General features: G+C 54.6%; 5 protein-coding genes across 11 annotated transcripts; 3 read left to right on the forward strand and 2 right to left on the reverse strand.

The window, feature by feature from the left end:
* Positions 1 to 50: 50 nt before the first annotated feature.
* Positions 51 to 4,374, forward strand: ZFPL1 (zinc finger protein like 1). 4 transcript variants are annotated; one of them, XM_081153520.1, is made up of 8 exons: positions 51 to 246; positions 564 to 672; positions 946 to 1,057; positions 2,455 to 2,648; positions 2,753 to 2,825; positions 2,899 to 3,045; positions 3,285 to 3,408; positions 3,915 to 4,374. In XM_081153520.1, the coding sequence occupies exons 2-8, from the start codon at positions 571 to 573 to the stop codon at positions 4,099 to 4,101; spliced, it is 939 nt and encodes a 312-aa protein (XP_081009646.1). In that variant the 5' UTR covers positions 51 to 246; positions 564 to 570; the 3' UTR covers positions 4,102 to 4,374. The 4 variants fall into 4 exon arrangements, with proteins under 4 accessions (XP_081009646.1, XP_081009648.1, XP_081009649.1 ...); XM_081153522.1 differs by having other exon boundaries at positions 96 to 240; XM_081153523.1 differs by having other exon boundaries at positions 98 to 228.
* A 46-nt stretch (positions 4,375 to 4,420) lies between these two features.
* TMEM262 (transmembrane protein 262) lies at positions 4,421 to 4,964 on the reverse strand (the record flags this gene model as incomplete). Its single annotated transcript, XM_081153585.1, has 3 exons — positions 4,421 to 4,497; positions 4,586 to 4,685; positions 4,791 to 4,964. 3 exons carry the CDS (start codon positions 4,962 to 4,964, stop codon positions 4,421 to 4,423), a joined length of 351 nt encoding a protein of 116 aa, XP_081009711.1.
* A 4,080-nt stretch (positions 4,965 to 9,044) lies between these two features.
* VPS51 (VPS51 subunit of GARP complex) lies at positions 9,045 to 19,249 on the forward strand. Of its 3 annotated transcripts, XM_081153429.1 has the most exons (11): positions 9,045 to 9,357; positions 9,821 to 9,950; positions 14,413 to 14,559; positions 14,639 to 14,858; positions 14,963 to 15,680; positions 16,030 to 16,245; positions 16,458 to 16,676; positions 17,090 to 17,211; positions 17,304 to 17,391; positions 17,998 to 18,274; positions 19,161 to 19,249. In XM_081153429.1, exons 1-10 carry the CDS (start codon positions 9,133 to 9,135, stop codon positions 18,256 to 18,258), a joined length of 2,346 nt encoding a protein of 781 aa, XP_081009555.1. In that variant the 5' UTR covers positions 9,045 to 9,132; the 3' UTR covers positions 18,259 to 18,274; positions 19,161 to 19,249. The 3 variants fall into 3 exon arrangements, with proteins under 3 accessions (XP_081009555.1, XP_081009557.1, XP_081009556.1); XM_081153431.1 differs by lacking the exon at positions 19,161 to 19,249 and having other exon boundaries at positions 9,080 to 9,357; positions 17,998 to 18,379; XM_081153430.1 differs by lacking the exons at positions 9,045 to 9,357; positions 19,161 to 19,249 and adding an exon at positions 9,360 to 9,515 and having other exon boundaries at positions 17,998 to 18,379.
* TM7SF2 (transmembrane 7 superfamily member 2) lies at positions 18,490 to 23,024 on the forward strand. 2 transcript variants are annotated; one of them, XM_081153497.1, is made up of 10 exons: positions 18,490 to 18,739; positions 19,161 to 19,357; positions 19,463 to 19,517; positions 19,683 to 19,877; positions 19,956 to 20,059; positions 21,438 to 21,557; positions 21,647 to 21,815; positions 22,032 to 22,112; positions 22,191 to 22,313; positions 22,624 to 23,024. In XM_081153497.1, the coding sequence occupies exons 1-10, from the start codon at positions 18,691 to 18,693 to the stop codon at positions 22,782 to 22,784; spliced, it is 1,254 nt and encodes a 417-aa protein (XP_081009623.1). In that variant the 5' UTR covers positions 18,490 to 18,690; the 3' UTR covers positions 22,785 to 23,024. The 2 variants fall into 2 exon arrangements, with proteins under 2 accessions (XP_081009623.1, XP_081009624.1); XM_081153498.1 differs by lacking the exon at positions 22,191 to 22,313 and having other exon boundaries at positions 22,624 to 23,018.
* Positions 23,025 to 23,173: 149 nt separating this feature from the next.
* Positions 23,174 to 24,513, reverse strand: ZNHIT2 (zinc finger HIT-type containing 2). The gene has a single exon (XM_081153499.1). It carries the CDS (start codon positions 24,434 to 24,436, stop codon positions 23,216 to 23,218), a length of 1,221 nt encoding a protein of 406 aa, XP_081009625.1. The 5' UTR covers positions 24,437 to 24,513; the 3' UTR covers positions 23,174 to 23,215.
* Between the last annotated feature and the right edge of the window lie 694 nt (positions 24,514 to 25,207).

Genomic DNA, 25,207 nt, shown 5'->3' on the forward strand with positions numbered 1-25,207 from the left:
CGCTCCCTCCCCCCCCCCCTTATACCCGCCATCACGTCTTGCGTAGTAGGGGCGGGGCAAATGGCGTGTAGCGTCATCAGCACGCGCCGCACCCGGAAGAGACGTGGCAGCGGAGGGATAATCGGAACGGCCCCAGTTGGGAAGAGCTGAGCCGGCGGTCGGCGGAGCGCGGCGTCTACGCCTCCGACCAGCGCTCCCGCTCATCGGGACCGGTGCCGCGGTGCATCAGTAACACCGAGAGTGGGGGTCTGTGGAGAAAGTGGGGGCGGGGCTTGGAGGGGTGGGACCCAGGAGGGGCCTCTGGGGGCGGGGCCGGTGGTTTCGGAGCGCTGCCGGTAGAGGAGCCTGTCCAGGGGCGGGATTCAGAAGGAATGAGGGGGGGGTCTGCGGAGGCGGGATTTATGCAGGGGGCGTGGTCTGGAGTGAAGAGGGGCGCTGGGCAGAAATTTGGGGCTGGCACCAATATGAGTGTGTCTAGGGGAGTAGAAACGAAGTGGACTATTAAGTGCCTAGTGGTCGCCACCAAAACCTGGCTCCCTACCAACTCAGGCCCCTTCTCCAAGGTCGACCATGGGACTTTGCAAGTGCCCCAAGAGGAAGGTGACCAACCTATTCTGCTTCGAACACCGGGTCAACGTCTGCGAGCACTGCCTGGTAGCCAATCACGCCAAGGTGGGTCCTTTATCAGAGCCGCTGAGCAAGGCACTGGGAAGGCAGGTAATATTGGCTTCTTCCAAATCCATGAATGGCCTGGCGCTAGAATGGAATCTCCACAAGGGCAAGGAATTGGTTTATCTGATTCACTTCTATATCCCCAGCCCTTAAGACAGTCTGGCACACAGTATGTATTCAGTAAATCTTTATTGATTAAACAAACCACAGAAGTCTTAGGTAGCTGGGCTGTGGAGCCCCTGCTCCAGTTGTGACCTCTCTCTCCCACTCCAGTGCATCGTACAATCTTACCTGCAGTGGCTCCAAGATAGCGACTACAGCTCCAATTGCCGCCTGTGCAACACACCCCTGGCTGCCCGAGAGACAACCCGCCTTGTCTGTTATGGTGAGTCCTGGTTACTTTGCAGGGATCAGGGCAGGCCCAGCTTGGTGACTGGTTTCCACACCCTAGTTGGGGAGGCTGGAGCCCCAGTTCCTAGTCTTGCTGAGTTACTTACCTGCTGTGTGAGCTCAGGCAATTCATTTGCCTTTGTAGGCCTTAGTATCTTTCCCTAAAAATTAAAGCTTCTAGTTTCCTCTCTCCCATCTCCAGTGTTGAGTGAGAGCCAGTCAAACTTGTGGGTGTGTTTGTGTCTGTGAGCAGTAGCTGGCCAGACTAGCCATGAGCTGAAAAGATGAGGCTTTCAGGCATTCAAGATTCATTACTGATTCCAAGATTGAACAGAGAGGAAATGAGTTTCCCACAGTAAAGTCTGCTACAAGAAGTCAGCAGATATGTGTCATGACATTGACCTGACTCTGGTCTAAGAGCCTTACCTCCACTTTTTGAAGGAGCTAGTACAAAAGAGTAAGCTCCATGTATGTGTTTTTCAGTGTGATTCGTGGATATTTGTGCATGGATGTAATGTGCATTGTCTCTTTACATAAGTGTTAGTGTGTTCATTAGTGTTTGTGGGTGAGTGGGTAAATGTGTGTGAACATGACTACAGGTATGTTGTGAGGTTGCAGGAGAATGTGTGGGTGAGGGTGCTCAAGTGTTAGCAAACGAGTGAGTGTAGAGATGTGTATGTGTGAGTTGGTGTGCCTAAGTACAGATACAAGGGTGGCACTTGTGTTTGATTATGTATATATAAGCATGTGCATATTTGTGCCCATGGGTGTGTACAAGCACACATGTGCCTGTGTGTATGTCTAGGAAGCTTTTCTGAAACTATTCTTTTTCTTTTTTTTTTTTTTTTTAATCCTCACTTGAGAATGTTTTTTCCATCGCTTTTCAGAGAGAGTGGAAGGGGGAGAGAGAGAAAGAGAAACATCAGTGTGAGAGAGACACATTAATTGGTTGTCTCACCCACGCCCCCCCAACCAGGGCTGGGGATCGAGCCTGCAACCAAGGTATGTGCCGTTGGCTAGCATCAAACCCAGGACCCTTCAGCCCATGGGCCAACACTCAACCACTGAGCCAAACTGGCTAGGGCTGAAACTGTTCTTGATTAGCTGTTAGCCCAGGAACTTGTGGCATCTTCTTCCCACCCATCCTCACCCCCTAGTGGGCTGGGGAGCTTTGTAGCATCTGTTTTGGCTTAGTGAGATGGTGGTAGCCAGTAAGGCTGAAGGCTTAGGGAACACTGATGAAATGGACCTAAGGTGAAGATGGGGAGAAGGCTCTGGGCTTACGTGTATGTGTGCCTAGATCCCTGCAATGGGCTGGGGGCTGTTGCTGGGCTAGGAGTCTAAAGTGTCTTCTTCCTCATGCCTCTTCTCTGCTATTTCATGGGCCCTAAGATCTCTTCCACTGGGCCTGCCTCAATGAACGTGCTGCCCAGCTACCCCGAAATACAGCGCCCGCTGGCTACCAGTGTCCCAGCTGCAGTGGCCCCATCTTCCCCCCAAGCAACCTGGTTGGCCCTGTGGCCTCTGTGCTGAGAGAGAAGCTAACCACGGTCAACTGGGCCCGGGCAGGACTGGGCCTTCCTTTGGTGAGAGTCTCTCTGTCTATCCATCTGCCTTGGGTCCCACCTGGGCCAAATAAGTGGGTGGAAACAGCACTGGGCAGGCTGGTGACACAGGTTCCTTCCTCCAGATTGATGAGGTGGTGAGCCCGGAGCCCGAGCCCCTCAACACCTCTGACTTCTCTGACTGGTCCAGCTTTAATGGTGAGTGGTGGTCTCCACCTGCTGTTGGGGCCCTTGCTTCCCTGCTTTGCTGACAGCTGTCTTCCTGCCACAGCCAGTGGTACCCCTGAACAAGAAGACATAGCCAGCGCTTCTACTGCCCCAGCCTTCTACAGCCAAGTCCCCCGGCCCCCTGTACCTCCCAGCCGGCCTGAGCAGCACACAGTGATCCACATGGGCGGTTCTGAGCCCTTGACTCACGGTGAGCCAGGGGATTGTCCAGGTCAGGGGAGTGGGTTGGGGTGGTTCATGTGGAGGGAGCTCAGGGCTCCAGAGACCCACCTGGAGGGACCCTTCCTCACTCTAAGCACAGACATTACCTCCCCACAACTCAGTTATAATGTCAGGCTGAAAAGGGCAAGGATCTCCTGCCCTCTCCTCTCCCCCTGCTGTGGGGCAGTTTCCCTGAGCCTGTGGATGCTGGTGGCTCTGCCTTTGCAGCCTCGGCCCCAAGGAAGGTGTATGACACACGGGAGGATGATCGGGCCCCAGGCCTCCACGGAGATTGCGACGATGACAAGTACCGTCGCCGGCCTGCCCTGGGCTGGCTGGCCCAGCTGCTCAGGTACACAGGGTCATGTGGGGCAGGATGCCAGGAAGGGGGGAGAAAGGAAGTGAGAACCAGAGGCCCCAGGCATGACAATTCCATGACAAAGGGGCTTGATCTGGGTACCCAGGCGTTGGGGCTGTGTAAAGAGGCCTCGGCTTGACAATAAAAGTCTTGGGTCTGCCCTCTCGGGCTGCTCCTTGGCTGTTACATATGAGGTTTGGACTTGGCCTCTTTGAGGCCCCTTCCTGCTTCAACACCATGTGATCTGTGTGACTGTCCCCATGCCTGACACGTTCCAGTTTCCAGAACACAGCCGTTGCCTCAGCTGGTTCAAGCTACACAGTCACCCTTGTAGTGAGCAGGTAGAGGGATGATCAGTCCCATGGCACACTTGAGGAAATGAGGCTCAGAGATGGTGGCACTGGGGCCAGAAGACCAGTGTCATGACCAGGGCTTCTCTCCAGGCCACCGGGGCCACCAGGGATTGGGAGCCTGATCTGACTTTCCCCTCGTACCCCCAGGAGCCGGGACGGGTCTCGTAAGCGGCCGCTGACCCTGCTGCAGCGGGCAGGGCTGCTGCTGCTGCTGGGGCTGCTGGGCTTCCTGGCCCTACTTGCCCTCATGTCTCGCCTGGGCCGGGCTGCAACTGACAATGATCCCAACCTGGACCCACTCATGAACCCTCACATCCGTGTGGGTCCCTCCTGAGCCCTTGCTTGTGGCTGGACCAGCCTAGGACCTGGGGGCCTGAGGAGGGGAGGTGGGGAGGTCTGAGGGCCCTTCGCTGCTCCTCTCCCTCAAGCCTGAGACACTAAGATCCCAGGCCCAAAGCCGAGTTCACCAGAGTGGCTGCAGGCTAGGCCTGGGGTCCCTGCAGATCAAGGGTTTGTCTTGACCTGCTTCCCCTAGGTCTCTGACCTCCCACCCCCAACCCATGAAGGAGCTGGCAGGTGGAAATAAATGGCAGACTTTATTAAAATACCCAAAGCCTCCTTTTCCTTCCCCCTTCTCAGCCCAATCCCTAGCCTCAGTGGTTCTCCTCCCGGTACTGGATGGCCAAAAACTCCAGGGACAGGCGGTTGAAGAACATGGCTCCGTTGAGCACTGAGCAGAGGAGAGAGCCCCCATCAGCCTTCCCTGCCCCTTCCCTGTCATCTCTCAGGGTTCCAAAGTTCCCCATTCCCCCACTCACTCAGGATGGTCAGGGCAAAGCACCGAAAAAACTTGTCCTCTGTCACCTCAGCGTAGAGTGACCCCATGGCTGCCCAGCAGATGCTGATCACCTGGGAGAACTGTAGGCCCCATCCAGTGGGAGAGTGGCCCCTGACACAATAGTGGGGTTTCCATCAGCCCCAGGGCCTCCCCCAGCCAGTCCTTGAGCCCCTGCCCTGGCCTACCATCAGGACAATTGTGTAGTGGAAGCTCATGCGGTCGTAGTAGTGGGTGATGCAGAAGTTGTACACATCGCTGACGAAGACGCTCAGGTGCATAAAAAAGAGCAACAGTGCAGCCACGGTGAGCACCAGGCCTTCTGGAAAGAAGAGCACCGCGATACGGTCCCGCCACCGCATCCTGGCAGCAGCACAGACTCAGGTCAGCAGAGCTTGAGCAGCTGACCCCTCCGCTTCTAGAATGCAGTCTGGAATAGCAGTAGGATTCTAGAACCAGGACATTTGAGGGGAGATGATTCTAGAACACAGACTGGTTCCATCCAATACAGGAGTGTTTCATGGGTGGCCAGGGGAGTTCTGAATCGTGGAGGGGTGGTGGGCTAAAGGTACAGATCAGTGGGGTCCCATTGTGCTGAAGGGACAGCGTCCCCCCGTCATCCCACCTGTACATTTTGCACTCTTGCACGTGTCTTCCCACTGAGTCCTCTCAACAGTGCCACTGAGGAGTTAGTGTGGGCACACTACACATGAACTGTGGCTCAGGAAGGGGGGGCAAGTCCCAGGCTGTGCTCCCAGGTCCACAGCAAGTCTTAGGCTGATGAGAGATTAGGGCTCTGATGTGTAGCTGGAGGGCATTCCCCAGGTGAAGGGAGGCCTGGGTTCACAACCTCCAGGTATTTGCTTCAACATCTCATGGAGAGGAACTAGGGAACGGAAGGGACAACATTTCCTACAGCCGTCCTGGGACCTTCCCTATGCCCTCCTTAGGTGTGGCCCTGAGAGCAACTGGCTTTTCAGTCTTCTCCCTAGATGTTCTTCAAGGACCTAATGCTGACCAGCTTCCCCCTCTGCCACTTCCGGCGCCCAGAGCATTTTCACACCCATCATCTGTCATCCCAAGAGTCCCATGAGAAAGCTGGGACTGGTGGCATATATCCTATCTTACATGAATCTGGGGTACAGAGAGGGATTGTCAACTCAAGCTTTCACAGCTGATGAGCGAGGGAGTCAGTACTGAAGTACTGTCAACAAAATACACCAGGAAAATGGCCAGAAATGGCATGGAGGGGCATGTGAGCTCCCAGCAACTTGGAGGGAGGACTTGATGTTGAACTTGGCCACCCCCATTGCCTTCTGCTTAACTGTCTGCCCTGGAAGTTAGGTCCTAGGTCAGGCCAAGGCCCAAAGCCTTCTGCCTCGAAGCTGTAGGGTTCGAGCCTGACCTCACCATCCATGCTTGTTGCCCAGTGTCATTAATCACAACAGCCCCTGAGACCCCCATCCTAACACATTAAAGGGGTGATATCCCCAATGCCCAGCCATGGTCCCACTATTGAGACAATTGTTTGCACCTTAGTTCTCATTTGAATACAAATAAACATCTATACGTCAGGGATCCAAGCTTAATGCCATTTAAAAATATATGTTTTTATGGATTTGAGAGAGAGGAAGGGAGAGAAACATCGATTGGCTGCCTCCTGCACGCCCCCTACTGGGGATTGAGCCAGCAACCCCTCAGTGCATGGCCCAACACTACCAATTGAGCCACACCAGCCAGGGCTGTATGAATATGTTCTTATACAATATTTGCAGGCTACACAAGCATACAGAGGAAAATGTAACAGTCTTCCTCTGCCCTCACCCCCATAGAGGTAGCCCCTTCAACAGTGTGGTGAGTGGGCATCTTTTGGGTCCTTGATGTAACCATCCACCTACATGCTCATACACATGCATGACTTAAAAAAACATTTTTAAGGCCCTGGCCAAGTAGCTTAGTTGATTAGAGTTTCGTCCTGATGCACCAAGGTTGTAGGTTTGATCCCCAGTCAGGCACATACAAGAACCAACCAGTGATGCATAAATATGTGGAACAACACATCGATATTTCTCAAATCAATAAATAAAAGTATTTTTAAAACATTTAAAAATCATGCATTATCAAAGTAAAATTCTCAAAGTTAAAAACATGATATCTAGATATCAAGTGAACATGTAACTAAGGTGTATTAACTTAGTGAGGGGATTGCCCCTCAGTAAGGCGGTAATACATGAAGAGTTGGATATTTTCTTTAACCCTCCCTCACCTGAGGATATTTTTTCCATTGCTTTCCAGAGAGAGCGGAAGGGGGAGAGAGAGAGAAGCCTATGTGAGACACATGCTGGGCAGGGGATTGAGCCTGCAACCAAGGTACATGCCCTTGGCCAGAATCTAACCCCGAACCCTTCAGTCTGAGGGCCAGTGTGCTAACCACTGAGCCAAAATGGCGAGGGCCTTCCAATGTATTTTTTTTTTTAAGTATGTTTTTATTGATTTCAGAGAGAGGGAGAGAGGGAGAGAAACATCAATGATGAGAGTCATTGATCGGCTGCCTCCTGCACGCCCCCTACTGGGGATCAAGCCTGCAACCTGGGCATGTGCCCTGACTGGGAATCGAACCATGACCTCCTGGATCACAGGTTGATGCTCAACTGCTGAGCCACGCCAGCCAGGCCATATGGTTTTTTGTGTTTGTTTTTTAAATCCTCACTCGAGGATATTTTTTCCATTGCTTTTTAGAGAGAGTGGAAGGGAGGGAAACAGACAGACATCGATGTGAGAGAGACATATTGGTTGCCTCCTGCACGGGCCCTGACTAGGGCCGGGGATGGAGCCTGCAACCAAGGTACTTGCCCTTGACTGGAATTGAACCTGGAACCCTTCAGTCCATAAGCTGATGCTCTAACCACTGAGTCAAACCAGCTAGGGATATAGGTATTTTTTAAACAGCCTCTGAACATCCCATGGATTCAGGGATCAGCAAACTTTTTCTGTAAAGGATCAGATAATGGTTTAGGTTTTTCCAGTCATATGGTCTCTGTTTCAACTACTCAGCTCCACTGTTGTTGAGAGAAAGCAAATGGGCATGACTGTGTTTTAAAAAAACTATTTATAGACACAATTTCATATGATTGTATGAAAATTTTAAATTTTTAAAATATATATTGATTTCAGAGAGAGGAAGGGAGAGGGAGGAGGGAGAGAGAGAAACATCAATGATGAGAGAGTCATTGATCGGCTGCCTCCTGCACGCCCCCTACTGGGGATCGAGCCCACAACCCGGGCATGTGCCCTGACCGGGAATGGAACCTCAATCTCCTGCGTCATAGGTCAATGCTCAACTGCTGAGCCACGCCAGTGGGGCTGAAAATAATTTTTAAATGAAGATATAATTGACATATAACATTAGTTTCAGGTGTACATGATTCAATATTTGTATATATTTGGAAATTATCACCACAGTAAGTAGTTAACATCTGTCAACATAGTTACAGTATTTTTCTTGCGATGAGAACTTTTAAGATCTACTCTATGATATATGAATTTTGTATAATTTTCATGTGTCATGAAATGCCATTCTTATTTTTCAACCATTTAAAATATATAAAACCACAACATTTTTAGTTCACAGGCGACATGAAAACAGGTGGTGAGATGTGTTTGAACGGCAGTAACCCTGCCAAAGAATAAACAAGGTTGTTTCCATTTTACCACTGCACTCTGCCCCCCAGCCCATCATAAGTAATGTTTCAAGGACCAGGTTAAGTTCTTTCCTCCATGCAAATTCATGTCTCCATCTAAACGCCAAGCCATTCCCTGTCCTCTTGAGCTCTTGATCTTGATGAACGAACGGCTGCACCTTTGCCCAAATCAGAAACCTGAGAACTATCCTCAGAACTCCACTCAACTCCTCACTCAGCACATCCTATCAGTCACTTAAGATCTGCCGAGTCTGTCTTATAAAGACGGTATATTTAATTGCACCGGAATCTAAGTCTGCGGGAACCCGTCTTAAAATGCGCCCCAGGTGCACGTCGGAGAACCAGGCTTCCGGAGGCTGCGCTAGAGGCTCCGGGCGGCGCAATGTGTGTGCACTTAGTTCTCGCAGCTCCCCTCTGATGTACCCCAATTTTAGGAATTGGGGTGGCAACTGAGCCGTGCCCAGGTAACTGGGCAATGGCAGGATGCCAGGCACAAGCTCTCTGGCTCTACAGAGCGCGCGGCCTTGCCTGCGGGGCGCAGGGGAGCGGGGCTGGGAGCCGACACCTGCCTTCCCTCCGGAACGGCAGCAACGCCGTCAATTCCACAGCATCCCTCCGCCTGAGAAGTTGGGGGAACCAAGGGCTCTCTCGGAACCTCTTCGCTCGGGGAGGAAAGGTGCGGGGGAACTCTACTTTCGAAGGACCTAGGGCGGCGGGGGATCGTTTCACCTATGGGACCGCCTCGTTGCAACAACAACTTTATGGCTCCCGGAAGTGCCTCTTTCCAGCCAGCTTCCTAGCCTCACGCCGGTGGGCTGCAGTTGGAGCGATGGCGGCGGCAGCCGCTGGGCCCGGCCCGGGGTCTGGACCTGGGGACTCCCCGGAGGGGCTCGAGGCGGAGGCTCCGGAGCGTCGGAGGAAGGCGCACGGAATGCTGAAGCTTTACTACGGCCTCTCGGAGGGGGAGGCGACGGGACGCGCCGCGGGGTCCGACCCCCTAGACCCGACAGATCTCAACGGGGCGCACTTCGACCCGGAAGTGTATCTGGACAAGGTAGGTGTATGTGGGGAAATCAGGCCCCCGATATATTGCACCCCCAGAACGTGCATCCAAGTCTGTAATGGGGGTGAAGGAAGCAGGGGTTCAAAAGAGGAAGATGACCCTCGGCCAGGCAGTTGGGACAAAGCTGAAGTCCAAGGGGGCGTGGGCAGGTTTGGACGTGTCTGATGGTGCGGAGTTGAGGTCTGATGTTTTGATAGGCCCGGGGTAGGGGGCGTGGCCCGGTCGCTGACAGGCGCGGGACTGGGCCTTGGCTGAGTCTGAGGATTTAAAAGGCTGAAAAATATGGCTCCCCAAACCTAGTAACTCCTAAGCTATGCGACTTATAGACTCCATTTGGGGATTCCTGACAGAGGTGGGAAAGGGCTTTTCCTGTACCAAAAGCCTCCGGTTAGGGGCAAGACTTGGGAATATGAGTATCCTTTGACCCGAACACTGAACACTCGATTTCTTCCAGCTGCGTAGAGAGTGTCCCCTGGCTCAGCTGATGGACAGTGAGACGGATATGGTGCGGCAGATCCGGGCTCTAGACAGCGACATGCAGACCCTGGTTTATGAGAACTACAACAAGTTCATCTCAGCCACAGGTGATTCCCACTGGGACACACCTCTCACAGTCCCACCTCCCCCAGTGCCTCCCCTGTGTTGATAAAACTAGCCAGGGATTTAGAAGGATGAGACCCAAATTCCAGTCCTGCCCTGATATTAATCCACTCTCTGTCAGAGCTTTTGAGGTCAGATGATTATAGAGGTAATAGTTTCCTTTCTCTTTAATTAAGCAAATAAACAGAAAATGTATGACATTAAGAGACACTAAGATGCCTTAGCTGGATAGCTCAATTGGTTAGAGCATCTTCCTCATATGCCAAAGTTGTGGGTTTGATCCCCGGTGAGGGCATATACAAGAATCAATGAATGTATAAAATAGGTGGAACAACAAATCGAGGTTTCTTTCTCTTTCTCTCCTCGCCTCCCTCTGACGCTCCCTCCCTCCCTTCTTCTTTTTCTAAAATCAATTTTAAAAAAACATTTTAAAAAAAGAGTGGCAGCTTGGCTAGTGTGGCTCAGTGGATTGAGCGTAGTCCCATGCACCAAGAGGTCACTGGTTCCATTCCCAGTCAGGGCACATGTGGGCTCGATCCCCAGTAGAGTGCATGCAGGAGTCAGCCGATCAATGATTCTCTCATCATTGATGTTTCTCTCTCCCCCTCTCTCTTTCTCTCTAAAATCAGTAATTTTTTTTTTTTTTTAAGAGGAGGCACAAAGATCATGTAAAGGGTATTTTTCCTTCTTTCCCCTTTATTTTCTCTTCAAGACCGTGCTAGACAGTGTTCAGCCATCTTTCACACTATCTTCTGTCTTTTGTTGGTGAAATGCGTTACTCAGACTTTTGTCATAATTTTGGACCCAAGTGCACTTTGTCCTGGAGGAAGATCCCGACAGCCCATGGGAATATTCTGTGAGCCTTTGTGGGGTGCATTCTGATGTCTCACTCTGCTAGTATTGTAATGGTTGATGTAGTAAGACATTGTTCTTTTATATGATTTGAAGAAGGTTCAATGAGTAGGTGACTCTCTGTTTGTTAATACCAGAATCAATCAGCAAGAAATCATAGATTCTGCTGAGAAATTTCTCATAGGAATTTTGCAAACATTACTTTTTTAAATTTGTTAGACTATGTATAATATTTTGACACTTAGCTCTTGCTTAATAGGGATGGTTTGTTATTTTATCTTTTTCCTAAGAAAGGGAGAAAATTATAAAGTAAGTGTTAGAGTCAGGGGCTCTAAGTCTATAAAGACTATAAATTCTTATATTCAGTCAAGAAATATTCATTGAATCAGTCCCTCTCCATCTCCCCCTCTCTCTCTGTCTCTCTCTCTCTCTCTCTCTGCCAAGGGCCATTCTGCATATTGGGGATATAGCAACAAACCAGCTGGATGGAGCTCCTGCCTGGAGCCTGCATTCTAGCTGGGGAGAAAGGACAATAAATGAATGCACAAATAAAAGTGCTAGTAAGTGCTCTAAGAAAAAATAGAATAAGAGGAAAAGAGGAATGTGGGAAGGGTATCCACTTTTTAGCCAGGGTAAGTGTGAGAAGGCCCCTCAGAGGTGGTGTCATTTGAGCAGGGACTTGCTGAGAAAAGTCAGCCCCAGGAGTGGGGTAGGGGGAGGGACAAAGGTTTTAAAGACGGAGCACATCCTGTGTATTTTGAATGCAGCAGATAGTTTAGAGAGGAGAGTGGTAGGTGACTAGGGTACAGGGTTGGTGGGGGCCAGATTATGTAGGGACTTGTAAGTGGTTGTAAGGATCCTGCTCTTTACTCTTGAGTGAAATGAAATGAGAAAAATGGGTCACCTATTGTCTTAAAAGGACCCCTCTGTCCATGTAGTTGAGAATGGCCTTGAGGGAGGCAAGGGTGGCAGAGACACTCATTAGGAGGCAATTGCAGCAGTTCAGGCAACTTGCTGATGGCATGGACCACTGTAACAACAGTGGAAAAATGGGCTGCTGTCCCAAGCCTGTTTACAGAATGTTCCTGTAGTCCAGGAGCCACACACAGACCAGGCGTGGGTGTGCGAAGGCTCATGAGTGACTGCAGTTAATATTGCCAGATTCCTCCCCATAAATATCTGTTTGCACAACCACCAGCAAATAAGAGAATACCTCTGTCCATACACCGTGGCCAACACTGTTGTCAAAATTTTCAATCTTTGACAGTCCAATACACAAAAGGTGGTATCTGTGTAGTTTAATTTCTCTTGTAAGTTTGAGCATCTTTTTGTATTTTAAAGAGCTATTTGATATCCTTGTCTGTGAGCTGCCTGTTCATGTCCTTTGCCTGTTTTTCTATAGAGCTCTTCTTTTTCATAATGATTCATAAGAATTCTTCTCATACTAAGGAAAAGTCACCCTGTATGATATGACTTACAGTTCTTTAAGTTTATCTTTTGATTTAGCTCATGGTTTCGGTCAAACAATTTTATTAATATATTTTTAAAATTTTTATTGATTTCAGAAAGAGGAAGGGAGAGGGAGAGAAAGAGAGAACCATCAATGATGAGAGAGTCATTGATCGGCTGCCTGCTGCACGCCTCCTACTGGGGATCGGCAGGAAACCCAGGCATGTGCTGGGAATTGAACCATGACCTACTGGTTCCTAGGTCAACGCTCAACCACTGAGCCACACCGACCAGGCTCGCTGACTTTTGTCCCCTTGATCTGGCATAGTCGGATGATAGAAGAGCACTAAAGTCTCCTGCAGTAGAATATGCCTGCTTCACCCTCCTGACTGTCTTTATAAACACTGATGCCAAGTTCAGGGGTGGATTAGGGAAATTAGTTGGCAGTATTTGGCTAGAGATGATGGTGGCTTGGAAGGACTATGTTGAAGGTGGACCTTACACAACTTGGGGACAGACTGAATGTGGGGTGACGGAAAGATAGGAATCAAAGATGACTCCAGAAATGGCCAGGAGCCAAGATGGAAAAGATTAGCAGCGGAAAAGGTTTGGGGAAAGTCAAGAATTCCATTTTGGATATGAGCTGCCAGTTTGCCATCCATATCACAGTGTTAAGTAGGTTGTTAGGCAGGGCTCTGGAATGTCCAAGTCACCAGCCATGGGACTGGATGAGACCCCTCAGGGAGAGGGAGAGCAGAAGGCACAGATCTGTCCACTTTGTAGATTCGGAGGGAGTTGATGTTTGCTGGTATTTTCTCTGTGAAGCACACCAGTTGAGAGTTGGTGGCATGTATTGGAGTTTTAAGGACTGAAGAGAAAATGTTATTTTGAAAAATGGGAAAGCAAAAGGTTTAGAAGGATGGGTAGGCACTGTGGAGTGCCACTTTGGGACCTGAAGTCATAAATTTAAAGGGAGGCCAGTGGTGTGATTTTGTGGCCCAGTTTTAGCTGCTTGGGTGCATGGGGTTGGGCTTAACCTGTAGTAGGGTTTCAGTAACAAGTAATGGAGGGAGGGGGCATGAGAAGCAAGGGGACTTGCAAATGTGTGGATGATGCTGGCAGAGGGCCACAGACTCTAAGGAATGGGGAGGGAAGTGCGGGCATGAGGGGTGTAATGAATACTGACAAAGTGCTAGTCAATGGGTCTGGACTCCTGAGGAGGCCAAAGGATTGTTAGGGTGGCTAGAAAGGGCGGGTGATAGGAATTACAGAAAAGGGAGGCTTGAAGCCGAGATTTTAGTGGAGCAGTTCTTGCTGAGGACAAGGGGAGGGTGGCACAGATGAGGCAGAGGCAAGAATGGATGGAATTGAGAAAGAGAACAGAGAGTTAAGGATGTCTCCAGGCTCATCTTCAGGGGTGTTATGTCCACAAAGAGGTGACAGTGATCAGGAACTGAGAGGCATGGCAGAGAGGACAGCAGGGACAGCAACAGGAGGGGTGTAGTTTGATGGCATCGTCCTCAAAGAAGCTGAGGTCTTGAAGAGAGGAGGAGCAGAACCCCTGTGGAAGAGTCAAGGGGCCAGCTCCAGAGGTCCCTGGGTGTGAAAGGAAGAAGAGCCTCCGTGGGCAGTTTTCTGTCGTACAAAGGAGAAAGGCCCCCTCAGAGAAGACTGATGGTGTTCTGGAAGGCGGGGTGAAAGCGTTTGGGAAGTCTGTGAAGGAGACAAGGTGAAAAAGTATTTATTGTCTCCCAGGTGCCACTCAGTGCACTGGGCACAGAGGATGCCCTTGGGAATGAGCAGAAAGGTCTCTGCCAAGTGCCCTGTGCCCTCCTTTGGGTCTGGGCATCTTCTTAGGGCAGGGACTGTGGTTCCATGAGCTGCCTTCCCACTGCACCAGGGCTAGGGGCACACAAGGGGTGCTCAGAAAACACCTGCTGCACTGACATAACTCCCCCACCCCCATTTACTGTGACCAGCACAACTGCAGCCGGCATCACGCCTAAGCATCAATGCAGCCCTGAGGCAGTGGGTCAGGACGTTGGGAAGGGGGCACGTGTGAGCACCTGTACCTGTTCTCAAGCTGAGTGCTGCTCCTGTCACGTGCCATCTCCTCTTCCCTCTCCTGTCCCTTCACTCTCCCAGACACCATTCGCAAGATGAAGAACGATTTCCGGAAGATGGAGGATGAGATGGACCGGCTGGCCACCAACATGGCTGTGATCACGGACTTCAGTGCGCGCATCAGCTCCACCCTGCAGGACCGCCACGAGCGCATCACCAAGCTGGCAGGTGGGCCTGCCCCAGAAAAGGTGCTCAAGTTGGCCACCCTCAGGGCTTTGGGGCTAACACCACCGCCCTCGCCCCCCAGGGGTCCATGCTCTGCTGCGGAAGCTGCAGTTCCTCTTCGAGCTGCCCTCGCGTCTCACCAAGTGTGTGGAGCTGGGCGCCTATGGGCAGGCGGTGCGCTACCAGGGCCGCGCACGGGCCGTGCTTCAGCAGTACCAGCACCTCCCCTCATTCCGTGCCATCCAGGATGACTGCCAGGTCATCACAGCTCGCCTGGCCCAGCAGCTACGGCAGCGCTTCAGGTGTGGCCTCTGGGCCCTCATCCTACCCCTGTGCTTTCCAGTCTCCCCCAGCCTCACCCCAAATTCTGTCTTCCTGCTCTTCTCTGCCATCTTCCTCCCGGCAGGGAGGGCAGCTCTGGCGCTCCTGAGCAGGCGGAGTGCGTGGAGCTGCTGCTGGCCTTGGGTGAGCCTGCAGAGGAGCTGTGTGAGGAGTTCCTGGCACATGCCCGAGGGCGGCTGGAGGAAGAGCTGAGAAGCCTGGAGGCAGAGCTGGGGCCCTCTCCTCCAGCCCCTGATGTGTTAGAATTCACCGACCATGGAGGCAGTGGTTTTGTGGGTGGCCTCTGCCAGGTGGCCACAGCCTACCAGGAGCTGTTTGCAGCCCAGGGCCCGGCAGGCGCCGAGAAGCTGGCAGCCTTTGCCGGGGAGCTGGGCGGCCGCTACTTTGCACTGGTGGAGAGGCGGCTGGCACAGGAGCAGGGTGGCAGTGACAACTCACTGCTGGTGCGGGCACTGGACCGCTTCCACCGGCGCCTGCGGGCCCCTGGGCCCCTGCTTGCTGCTGCTGGGCTGGCCGAGGCTGCCACGGAGATCGTGGAGCGAGTGGCCCGGGAGCGCTTGGGCCACCACTTGCAGGGCCTGCGGGCAGCCTTCCTGGGCTGCCTGACCGATGTGCGGCAGGCACTGGCTGCACCTCGCCTGGCTGGGAAGGAAGGCCCTGGCCTGGCCGAGTTGCTGGCCAATGTGGCCAGCTCCATCCTGAGCCACATCAAGGCCTCGCTGGCTGCTGTACACCTCTTCACCGCCAAGGAAGTCTCTTTCTCCAACAAGCCCTACTTCCGGGTATGGCCTGCCTCTGGGCTTTTTTTTCTTTTTCTGGGCATTCTTTTATTTATTCTGCAGATTAGTAGCTACCAGGGCACACAGTCCTTGCCCCAAGGCACTCTGGATGTGGTTTCAGGCTGTCATGAGAAAGACTGGCACAGCCTGGAGGGTGGGGAGGGCATCTACAAGAGGTTCCCCAGTGCTGGTCCCTTCCCTGAGCAGAGTAGCTGCTCTGGGGTACTGGAATGCTGGATAAAGCTGCCCCTTGGTGAAGCACCAGGGCAATTAGGGTCCCGGCAGAGGGTCACTAGCAGCCCCTGCCTGGAAGAGGGGACCTGCTGTATATCAGTGCCCTTCCTCCTCACAGGGCGAGTTCTGCAGCCAGGGCGTTCGTGAGGGCCTCATCGTGGGTTTCATCCGGTCCATGTGCCAGACTGCTCAGAGCTTCTGTGACAGCCCTGGGGAGAAAGGGGGTGCCACACCACCTGCCCTCCTCCTGCTCCTCTCCCGCCTCTGCCTGGACTATGAGACGGCCACCATCTCCTACATTCTCACCCTCACTGATGAACAGTTTCTGGTGCAGGTGAACTGCCAGCTCATAGCAGGATAGGGGATGGATGGTGGTGCTGGGAATGCAGGAGGCTAGGTAGTGCCCTCATAGTCAGACCCAGGCCAGGTGCCTGTGCCCAACCCAGCCTCCCCCTTGACAAGCCTGTGCCCAGCTCTTGGTTGGCAGTGGCCCCTGAGCTTCCCCCAGTACCCACTGCTTTTCTGTCCTCTGCATCCCTGGCTCAGGACCAGTCTCCAGTGACACCCGTGAGCACGCTGTGTGCAGAGGCCAGGGAGACAGCACGACGGCTGCTAACCCACTATGTGAAGGTGCAGGGCCTGGTCATATCGCAGATGCTGCGTAAGAGCGTGGAGACACGGGACTGGCTCAGTACCCTGGAGCCCCGGAACGTTCGTGCTGTCATGAAGCGGGTGGTAGAAGACACAACAGCTATTGATGTGCAGGTGCTGGCTCCGGGAACCCTGGTGCAGACTGGGGGTACTGGGGAAACAACCCTCTGAGGATCAAGACTGCAGGGGCCAGGCAGTGCCTCCATCCATGGCCTCATTCCTCCTCAGCCCCAGATTGTGGCATTATCACCCCCATTTCGTCTGTGAGGAAGGAGAGGTCCCGAGTCACCCAGAAATTAAGGGCCTCAGTATCAACTCTTTATGTCCCACCTTTGCGCTACTGCACTAAATAGTGACTTGGTGCCAATTTCATACCAAGCCTGGACTGCCTGTGATTCTTGTAACAAACATGACTTGTAGCAAATGAGTGTGTAACTTAGGGTATCCTTGGCCCCTGCCCAGCGCACCTGGTGAGCTGGAGGTCCCCTGTGCTCCGGCCTCCTTGTAGTGTCTCCTTCTACCACCAGGTGGGGCTCCTGTACGAAGAGGGTGTTCGCAAGGCCCAGAGCAGTGACTCCAGCAAGAGGACCTTCTCCGTGTACAGCAGCTCTCGGCAGCAGGGCCGCTATGCACCCAGCTATACACCCAGGTCTGCGGGTCAGGGTAGCCCCTGGGGGAATGGAGGAAGGATAACAGGTGCAGGGTGGGTTCTGAATGCTTGTTCCCCTTCCCCCCATCCAGTGCCCCAATGGATACCAACCTTTTGAGCAACATCCAGAAGCTGTTCTCTGAACGTATTGATGTGTTCAGTCCTGTTGAGTTCAACAAGGTTTGAAGTCCCCAGTGACCCCACCTTCCAGGGGCACTGGGGAAGGTTGGCTGAAGCAGCTCCACACTGGCTCAGGGAGCCCTAGAACTCTGTCCCCCCAGTCTATCTCTGAGGGGTGTTTCTGGGAGTGAATGGTCATCCAGAGCCCCACCATCAGCATCCCATGGCCCTCTGCCCTGACTTTGTTGTGCTCCTAGCCTGGGTGTGGATGCTGATCTTGTATGCCTCTTTGGCCCTTGAACTAGTCCCCACATTAGTCCTGGGTCCTCCCCAGAGATTTCTATTCACATCATGGTCTCTGCCCCAGCCCATCCCATGATCAAGGACCTGGTGTTCTTCTCCCTCTAACTCAGTAAGGCCCCACCCCCACCCCTCCCACCCCCGTCAGTGCTGACCCCATCTCTGCCTATGATTGCTGGGGGTTCCCTGTCTGTTGCCCTCCAATCATGGGGCTAATCTTGTATCCCTCCCTCCCTCCTTCCCTGGGGCTTTCCAGCCATCACAGCTACTGGCATGTTACTGTCTCCCTGGCCCCTGCCCAGAATGTGGGTGCACTTCCCCAACACCTGCTGTCGTGGAGCTGCATCCTTGTGTCTCTTCCTACAGGTGTCGGTGCTGACCGGCATCATCAAGATCAGCCTGAAGACGCTGCTGGAGTGTGTGCGGCTGCGCACCTTTGGGCGCTTTGGGCTGCAGCAGGTGCAGGTGGATTGCCACTTCCTGCAGCTCTACCTGTGGCGCTTCGTGGCCGACGAGGAGCTTGTGCACCTGCTGCTGGACGAAGTGGTGGCCTCAGCTGCCCTGCGATGCCCGGATCCAGTGCCCATGGAACCCAGTGTCGTTGAGGTCATCTGCGAGCGAGGCTAGGCCCAGCCATTGTCATGTACGGGCATGCCAGCCTCCCCAACCCTCTCATCCCCTGGCCTCCTGCCCGCGGGGCTCTTCCCCTTTGGTCTCTAGTCCGGCCTAATAAATATGTGCTGTCTCCTCCCTCTCGCTTGTAGGGGCGGGACTCGAGGGGGTGGGGTTGTGAGGCTGAGGCTTAAGACTCGGCCTCCGAGGTGCTCGCGTCAGGCACGCCCCCAGAGCCGATTGGCTGATCTGCTGGGCCCATGGACCGGGGGCGGATCCATTTAAAGACCTAGGGACCAGCGCTTTCTGTGTCTAGCTCAGCCCAGACAGGTGCGGGCCCTGCGGCCTGCATTCCTTTCGTCACCAAGCGCATCTCCTGGGGGATGGGGTGGGGTGTGTTTCCTTGACGGATTTTTGTGAGCCCCACCTCCCGGCGGAGCGGAGACCATGGCCCCTCAGGGCTCCCGGGCCCCGCTGGAATTCGGAGGACCCCTGGGTAATGGGGCAGAAAAGGGGGAACCTGGGGCCAGAAGCTCCTCTAGGAAAAACTGGAGGGGCTGAGCTACGACCAGGGATAGGGCAAGATCGGAAGGCTCTGAGGGATGTCCGGAGGCAGAGAGATCTGGGGGTTTGCGAGTGCGGAGAAGGAGCTGAGGAGGATCCAGTTCTGGGGGCTACAGAGCGGGGGATTTGTGGAGTGGAGGACTGGACAGAGTCCGGGGAGCAGGAGGAGGGTCTTTGAGGGAGCCTGGAAGCGGGGACCAAAATGGAAGTTAGGGAAAGGTGCTGAAGGCTGAGGACAGGATATGGAACAGGACGATGGGAATGCTGAGGGGGCCCTGGAGACGACCGGGCGCCTGTGGGGGTCGGAGGAGAGTTGGGGCGCGGACGCCCGACACGATCGCTCCCTTCGCCAGGCGCTGCGGCGCTGATGCTGCTGCTCCCTGCCACCATGTTCCACCTGCTCTTGGTGGCTCGCTCCGGGCCGGCGCGCCTCCTGGGCCTCCCCCCGTACCTGCCGGGACTCGAGGCGCTGTGGAGCCCCGGGGCGCTGCTGCTGTGGCTCACCTGGCTCGGCCTGCAGGCGGCCTTCTACCTACTGCCGGCGCGCAAGGTGTGGACTCGGCTCTCGGACGCGCGGGGGAGGAGAGAGGAGGGTAGGGCTCGGTGAGAAGAAAGGCACCCTCAGCCCTCATCAGAGCCCCCTTTGTGCCTGCAGATGGCTGAGGGCCAGGAATTGAAGGACAAGAGTCGCCTGCGCTACCCCATTAACGGTGCCTGGGACTGGGCCCTTTCGCGGGAGTTGCACGGGTGGGGTGGAGCCTCAGGTCTAGCGGGGTCTGTGACCACCTGGCGCGCGCGTGCGTGTGCGTGTGGGGGGGTGGGGGTGGAGGTGAAAGGGCACAGTCCCCAGGACTCACCCTATGCTGGGGGTTCAGGCTTCCAGGCCCTAGTGTTGACAGCCCTGTTGGTGGGCCTGGGAGTGTCAGTTGGGCTGCCCCTGGGAATGCTCACGGAAATGCTCCTGCCCTTGGCGTTTGTGGCCACCCTCACCGCCTTCATCTTCAGCCTCCTTCTGTACCTGAAGGCTCTACTGGCCCCTGCCTCCGCCCTGGCACCTGGGGGGAACTCAGGTGAGAGGGGTTCCAGTAGGGTAGGGTTGGCGGTGGATGGGGTGCTGGCTTGCACCGCCATCGTCCTTCCTTCTCCAGGCAATCCTGTTTACGACTTTTTCCTGGGACGGGAGCTCAATCCGCGCATCTGTTCCTTTGACTGCAAATATTTCTGCGAACTTCGGCCTGGCCTCATCGGCTGGGTATGCCAGGCTTGGCTAAGTGGGGCTTGGGCCAGCAGGAGGAGTGGGATGGGTGAGCAGTTCTTGGGCAGGGCAGGCCTAGTATTGCACAGACATAAATCATTCATTCCATAAATACTTGTTGAATCTAATGTGTCCTAGGCACTGCTCTAGGTATTGGGATACAAGAGTTAAAAATTACAGAAAAGAAAAAAAAATCTGTCCTCATGGAGCCTACATTCTAGTGCGAAAGACAGACAAAAAATATATATAGTATGTCAGGATGCTGAGTGCTGTGGAGAAAAGCAAGGCGGGGAAGGAGGAGAGATGCAATTTTTTTTAAATCCTCCCTCGAGGATATGTTTCTATTGATTTTTAGAGAGAGAAGAAGGGAGAGAAACATTGATGTGAGAAACATTGATTGGTTGCCTCCCATTTGCTCCCCAAAGGGGGGATCAAACCCACAACCTTTCGGTACACTAAATGACGTTTCAGCCAACTGAGCACCCAGCCATGGCGAGGTGCAATTTTAAATACAGCAGTCAAATGCGTATCTATTTCAGGAGAAGAGAGGGATCCTATGTTACTTGCTAGTCAAAGCAGTGCAGAACTTAGAACTGACCACTGGGTTTAGCAACCTGTCCATCGCTAGTGTCCTTGACTGATATGCCAACTGTGTTTCTTGGTTATAATCAGTCCTGGACTGTGGTCAGCATTTCCCAAAGGTCCCTTGTGCCACTCCAGAAATCCTCATCTGGAGGCAGGAGGAATGCCGAGTGCCCCAGATCTGGATCCCAGCCTCCAAGGCTATGTCCTAATGTGTGAAATGGGGTAAAGTAAGAGCTTCCTCCTAAGATTATTGTGAGGATTAGAAGTGGTAACCTAATGACAGCGCCTAGCCTACTGCTACCAGATGGGAGTGCTAAGTACAGGCTGGCTGCCAGCCACCGTTATTGAGACACACTGCTTAATTCTTTACACTCATCATGTGTGTCGATGAGTCCTCAGGCAGCTCCATGAGACAGGTCCGTAATTATCTCCATTTCCCACATGGGGCTGGGGAAGGTGGGCTTTAGAGAGGGTAAGCAACTTGCCCCAGTGGGGAAGCTAATTCAGAACCAAGTCTGTTTTAACTCTCAAGCCTGAAACATCTGTTTACTCCCTATGCTGCCCTCCCAAAGGGAACACTATAGGACAAGGCAAGAGAAAACAGGCTGGGGACGCCTCTGAGGTGGTCCATTGCAGGCGCTCTGCCCCTGGGTACAGAGGCTGAATCCATGTGACAAAGAGCTGGAGAGTTAGTGACTGACAGTTGAGAGAGACAGGGAGAGGCTGGCCACTGCCCTCCCAGGTGGAGATGGGCTAGGGACAGACTGCCCTGTCTCTCCCCAACCCCCAGGTCCTCATCAACCTGGCCTTGCTGGTGCAGGAAGCAGAATTTCGGGAGAGTCCCTCCCTGGCCATGTGGCTGGTCAATGGCTTCCAGTTACTCTATGTGGGTGATGCCCTCTGGCACGAGGTGAGGTTGGACTGGGCAGGGGAGGCAGGGGAAGTTGCCCGAGGACCTTGTAGGGACTAAACCAGCATGTCTGGGTCCTCTCCCTGCAGGAAGCTGTCCTCACCACCATGGACATCACACACGATGGGTTTGGCTTCATGCTGGCCTTTGGGGACCTAGCCTGGGTACCCTTCACCTACAGCCTGCAGGCCCAGTTCCTGCTGCACCACCCACAGCCCTTGGCGTTACCCACAGCCTCGGCCATTTGCCTCCTCAATGGTCAGTCAGGAGGGCAGCAGGCTTGGTGCATCCTCCCTCCCCTTTCATTCGTTTACCTGGCACCCACTGGGTAGCTGCTAATCCTCAGGCCCTCTCTAAAGCTGGGGCCTGGCTCCTGGGGTCCAGGCGGACTGGGTTTGGGCTATGTGGGGATGATCAGGGTCAGGCAGAAGATGTGGCCCTCAGCCCTGACTGCCTGCCCATGCTTTATCCCAGCTGTTGGTTACTACATCTTCCGTGGAGCCAATTCCCAGAAAAACACCTTCCGAAAGAATCCTTCTGATCCCAGAGTGGCCGGTGAGCTGGGTTTCCAGGGTGCCATGAGTGAGGTGGGGTAGCTGGGGGTCACCCATCCCACTACCTGTCTTTCCCCAGGCCTTGAGACCATCTCTACAGCCACAGGGAGGCAGCTGCTAGTGTCTGGGTGGTGGGGTATGGTCCGCCACCCCAACTACCTTGGAGACCTCATTATGGCTCTGGCCTGGTCCTTGCCCTGTGGTGAGTGGCTTGGATTGGTACAGGGTGGGGCTGCATGTGTGTGAGGGGCAGAGGTGGGATGGTAACCACAGGATACCCAGTCTGGGTGTAGAATGGAGAACAGCAGTGCACTTCAGTGGAGGGAATAGTAAGGGAGCTGGAGATGGACTCACGGTGTGACTGGGGCAGACCTCTGTGCCAGCCTAGCACTGTTGGCACCTTGCTGCAGACCCTGGATCTTTCGCCACTGAGCCCCCATGAGCAATTAGGTGTGGAAACCTTTGTGAACTGGGGGTCTGGCTGTGTGGTCACAGAGCTCCCTTCCCCACAGGGGTGTCCCACCTGCTGCCCTACTTCTACCTCCTCTACTTCACTGCGCTGCTGGTGCACCGTGAGGCCCGGGACGAGCAGCAGTGCCTGCAGAAGTATGGCTTGGCCTGGCATGAATACTGCCGGCGTGTGCCCTACCGAATTGTGCCCTACATCTACTGAAGTGGCTCCACCGATCCTAGGTCCTGGCCAGTGCCCATCCATCTGCCAGCACACCCACCAGCAGGAGCCGGGGCACACTTAAAACTCAAAAGCCTGCACTCAGTCCTGCCCTGAGCTCCAAAAGGCAGGGATGAACAGCTTCAGAGAGGTGGTCTGGAGCAAGGAGAAAATGAAGCCAGTACCCAAAAAAGGGAGAGGAGGGGTTGCTCCTACTTCTTGGATAAACATCTGGAACCCTTATTGCTGCTTCTCTCCCTTTCTGGGGCAGGGGTATTTAAAAATTGGCTGGGTCATCCCTGATCAGGGAGAAGCTGAGAGATTTATGGGCCCAAGAGTCTGGGGTGGGTGGGAACAACAGCTGTCTCTCAGAAATGGGCACTGACAACAGGTCAGACCATGTACAGCTTTATTGATGACACTGAGACCACAGTTCAGCCAGGGAGTTCCTCAATGAGAGTCCTCGGGGCAGGTGGTAGGGGACCTCCCCAAAGCCGCTCCAGCTCCCCAGTGAGGGCTGCCACCTCCTCGGCTGCTAAAGTGTGAGCTCGGTGGGCCCTGGCACAGTCCAGAGCCAGGCCTGGGAGGGCCACCTCATTTTCGTTGGTCCAAGCCAGCAGAAACTGGCACTTCTTCCGGGCCCGGTAGAGACGACCTCGCTCTTCAGTAGCCTCTGCCCGTTTCCGGGCCCGGCCCAGGGTCTGCACTAAGTGCCCCAGTGCTGCCAGCGTGTAGCCCTTCTGGTTGGCAGGGCCCTCGCCCAGCAGGATGCGGGCGGCCTCGCGCATGGCACCCCGTGTGCCCAGGGGCCCGGGTGGATGCTCGCCGGCTTCAAGCACGTGAGCTGCGGCCTGCAGGGCTTCTTCGGCAGAGGCAAAGACTTGCTGGGCACCCAGGGCTCCCGAAACGCCGAGCAGTGTGGCACAGAAGTCGGAGAGCAGCGCGTCGTCGCCGCCGTGATACAGGACAAGGGTGTGTGCATAAGCGAACAGCACGTTGGGCAGCTGGAAGCGTACGAGCGGCGAGGCCCGGCCGCGGCTCAGGCTGGCCAGCGTGGGGATCCGGGTGGGCACGGCGGGCGTGCAGGCCCCGGGGGAGTCTCCGAGAACCGGCTCCTCGGCGGCCGGGGACTCGGCAGCAGCGGCATCCTTCACAGGTTCCGGCGGCGCCTTCGCAGGAGCGGGCTCCAGCTCCGCGGCCTCACCGCGCGGGGTATCATCCAGCTCCTCCAGAAGTCGCGGCCGTGGCCCGGTACCGCCACCCCACCACCATGGTCGCCACGGGGGCAGCAGCCGCCCGGCCTCGCCGCGGTTCAGCAGCCGCTCGAAGGCCGCCTTCTCGGCGGGGGAGAGCCGCTCCCAGAGTCCTAAGAGGCCGCCGGGCGCCGGGCCAGGTCTGAGGCCTGCGTCCTCCGGCTCGTCCTCGGTCTCGCGTTGCTGCCGCAGCCGGCGGAGGGCGCTGGCTAGGCGGCTGGGAGAGGCGCTGCGGCCGCGGAGCTCTCCCAGCACCTGGTCACGGTAGAAGCCTTCGGCACAGGCGCCATGCGCCCGGTAGCAGCGCAGCGAGCAGTAGGGCACATTACAGCGGGGGCAGGTATAGCGCGCTGGCTGGGCCTCCGCCGCCGGGCAGAAAGCGCAGGGCCCGGCCGGCTCCATGGCAACTGGCGCGGCGCGCCCCGGAACTGCAGCTCGGCAACCTCCGGCGCTTCTCGGCTACTTCCGCTTCTTTACGGGGCCTACGGAGCGTCCAAAGCTCCCCGAAGACTCTCGGCAACTTCCGCCCACACTCGGAATCCAAACCCCGCCCTTCTCAAGTGGCGGTTGGGCGGGCGCAGGAGCCGGTAGGGAGCGTGAGAAGCCCGCCCCGCGCGCTGAGGTAGGAAGGCCGCCTTCGCCGGCACCGGCTCGCTACCTGGTGGGTTGCCTTAACACTGCAAAGAGCAGAGGCGGAAATCGATCTTTGCCAAGCACCTACTCCGGGTCATTAATTGTGCCAGGCCCATGAGAGATGAGATGCGTCCCTGCGCTGTAGGGGCAGCCATTATACTAGGGGACACAAAGGGGAGTGGAAAAGCCAAGGTGGGGTACCTAGCCTAGACTGGGTGTGCTGGGGCATTTTCCCTCTTCAAAGCAAAGCAACATTTAACCATATCTGAGCTCCTGTTTGCTTTCCTCCTCCAAACCTATCGTTCATGCAACTTTAAAGCGCGGATTCCACACTAGGTGCCAGAAACACATTGAGCAGAGGTGGGGTCCTATCATAATGGAGCTTAGTTTGTGGTAGAGTGGGGGCGATGACCCACAGCGTTGTGAGTTTGACCCATGGCACCCTGAAGGTAAGTTCTGGTTCTTTGGTCCCTCACCTCACATACAATCTCACAGTCTGTTCTGCCTTCAAAATACCTTGTACTTCAGTATGAATCATAT

Source organism: Miniopterus schreibersii, assembly GCF_964146895.1.
Source record: "Miniopterus schreibersii genome assembly, chromosome: 12".
In the NCBI taxonomy this organism is placed as follows: domain Eukaryota; kingdom Metazoa; phylum Chordata; class Mammalia; order Chiroptera; family Miniopteridae; genus Miniopterus; species Miniopterus schreibersii.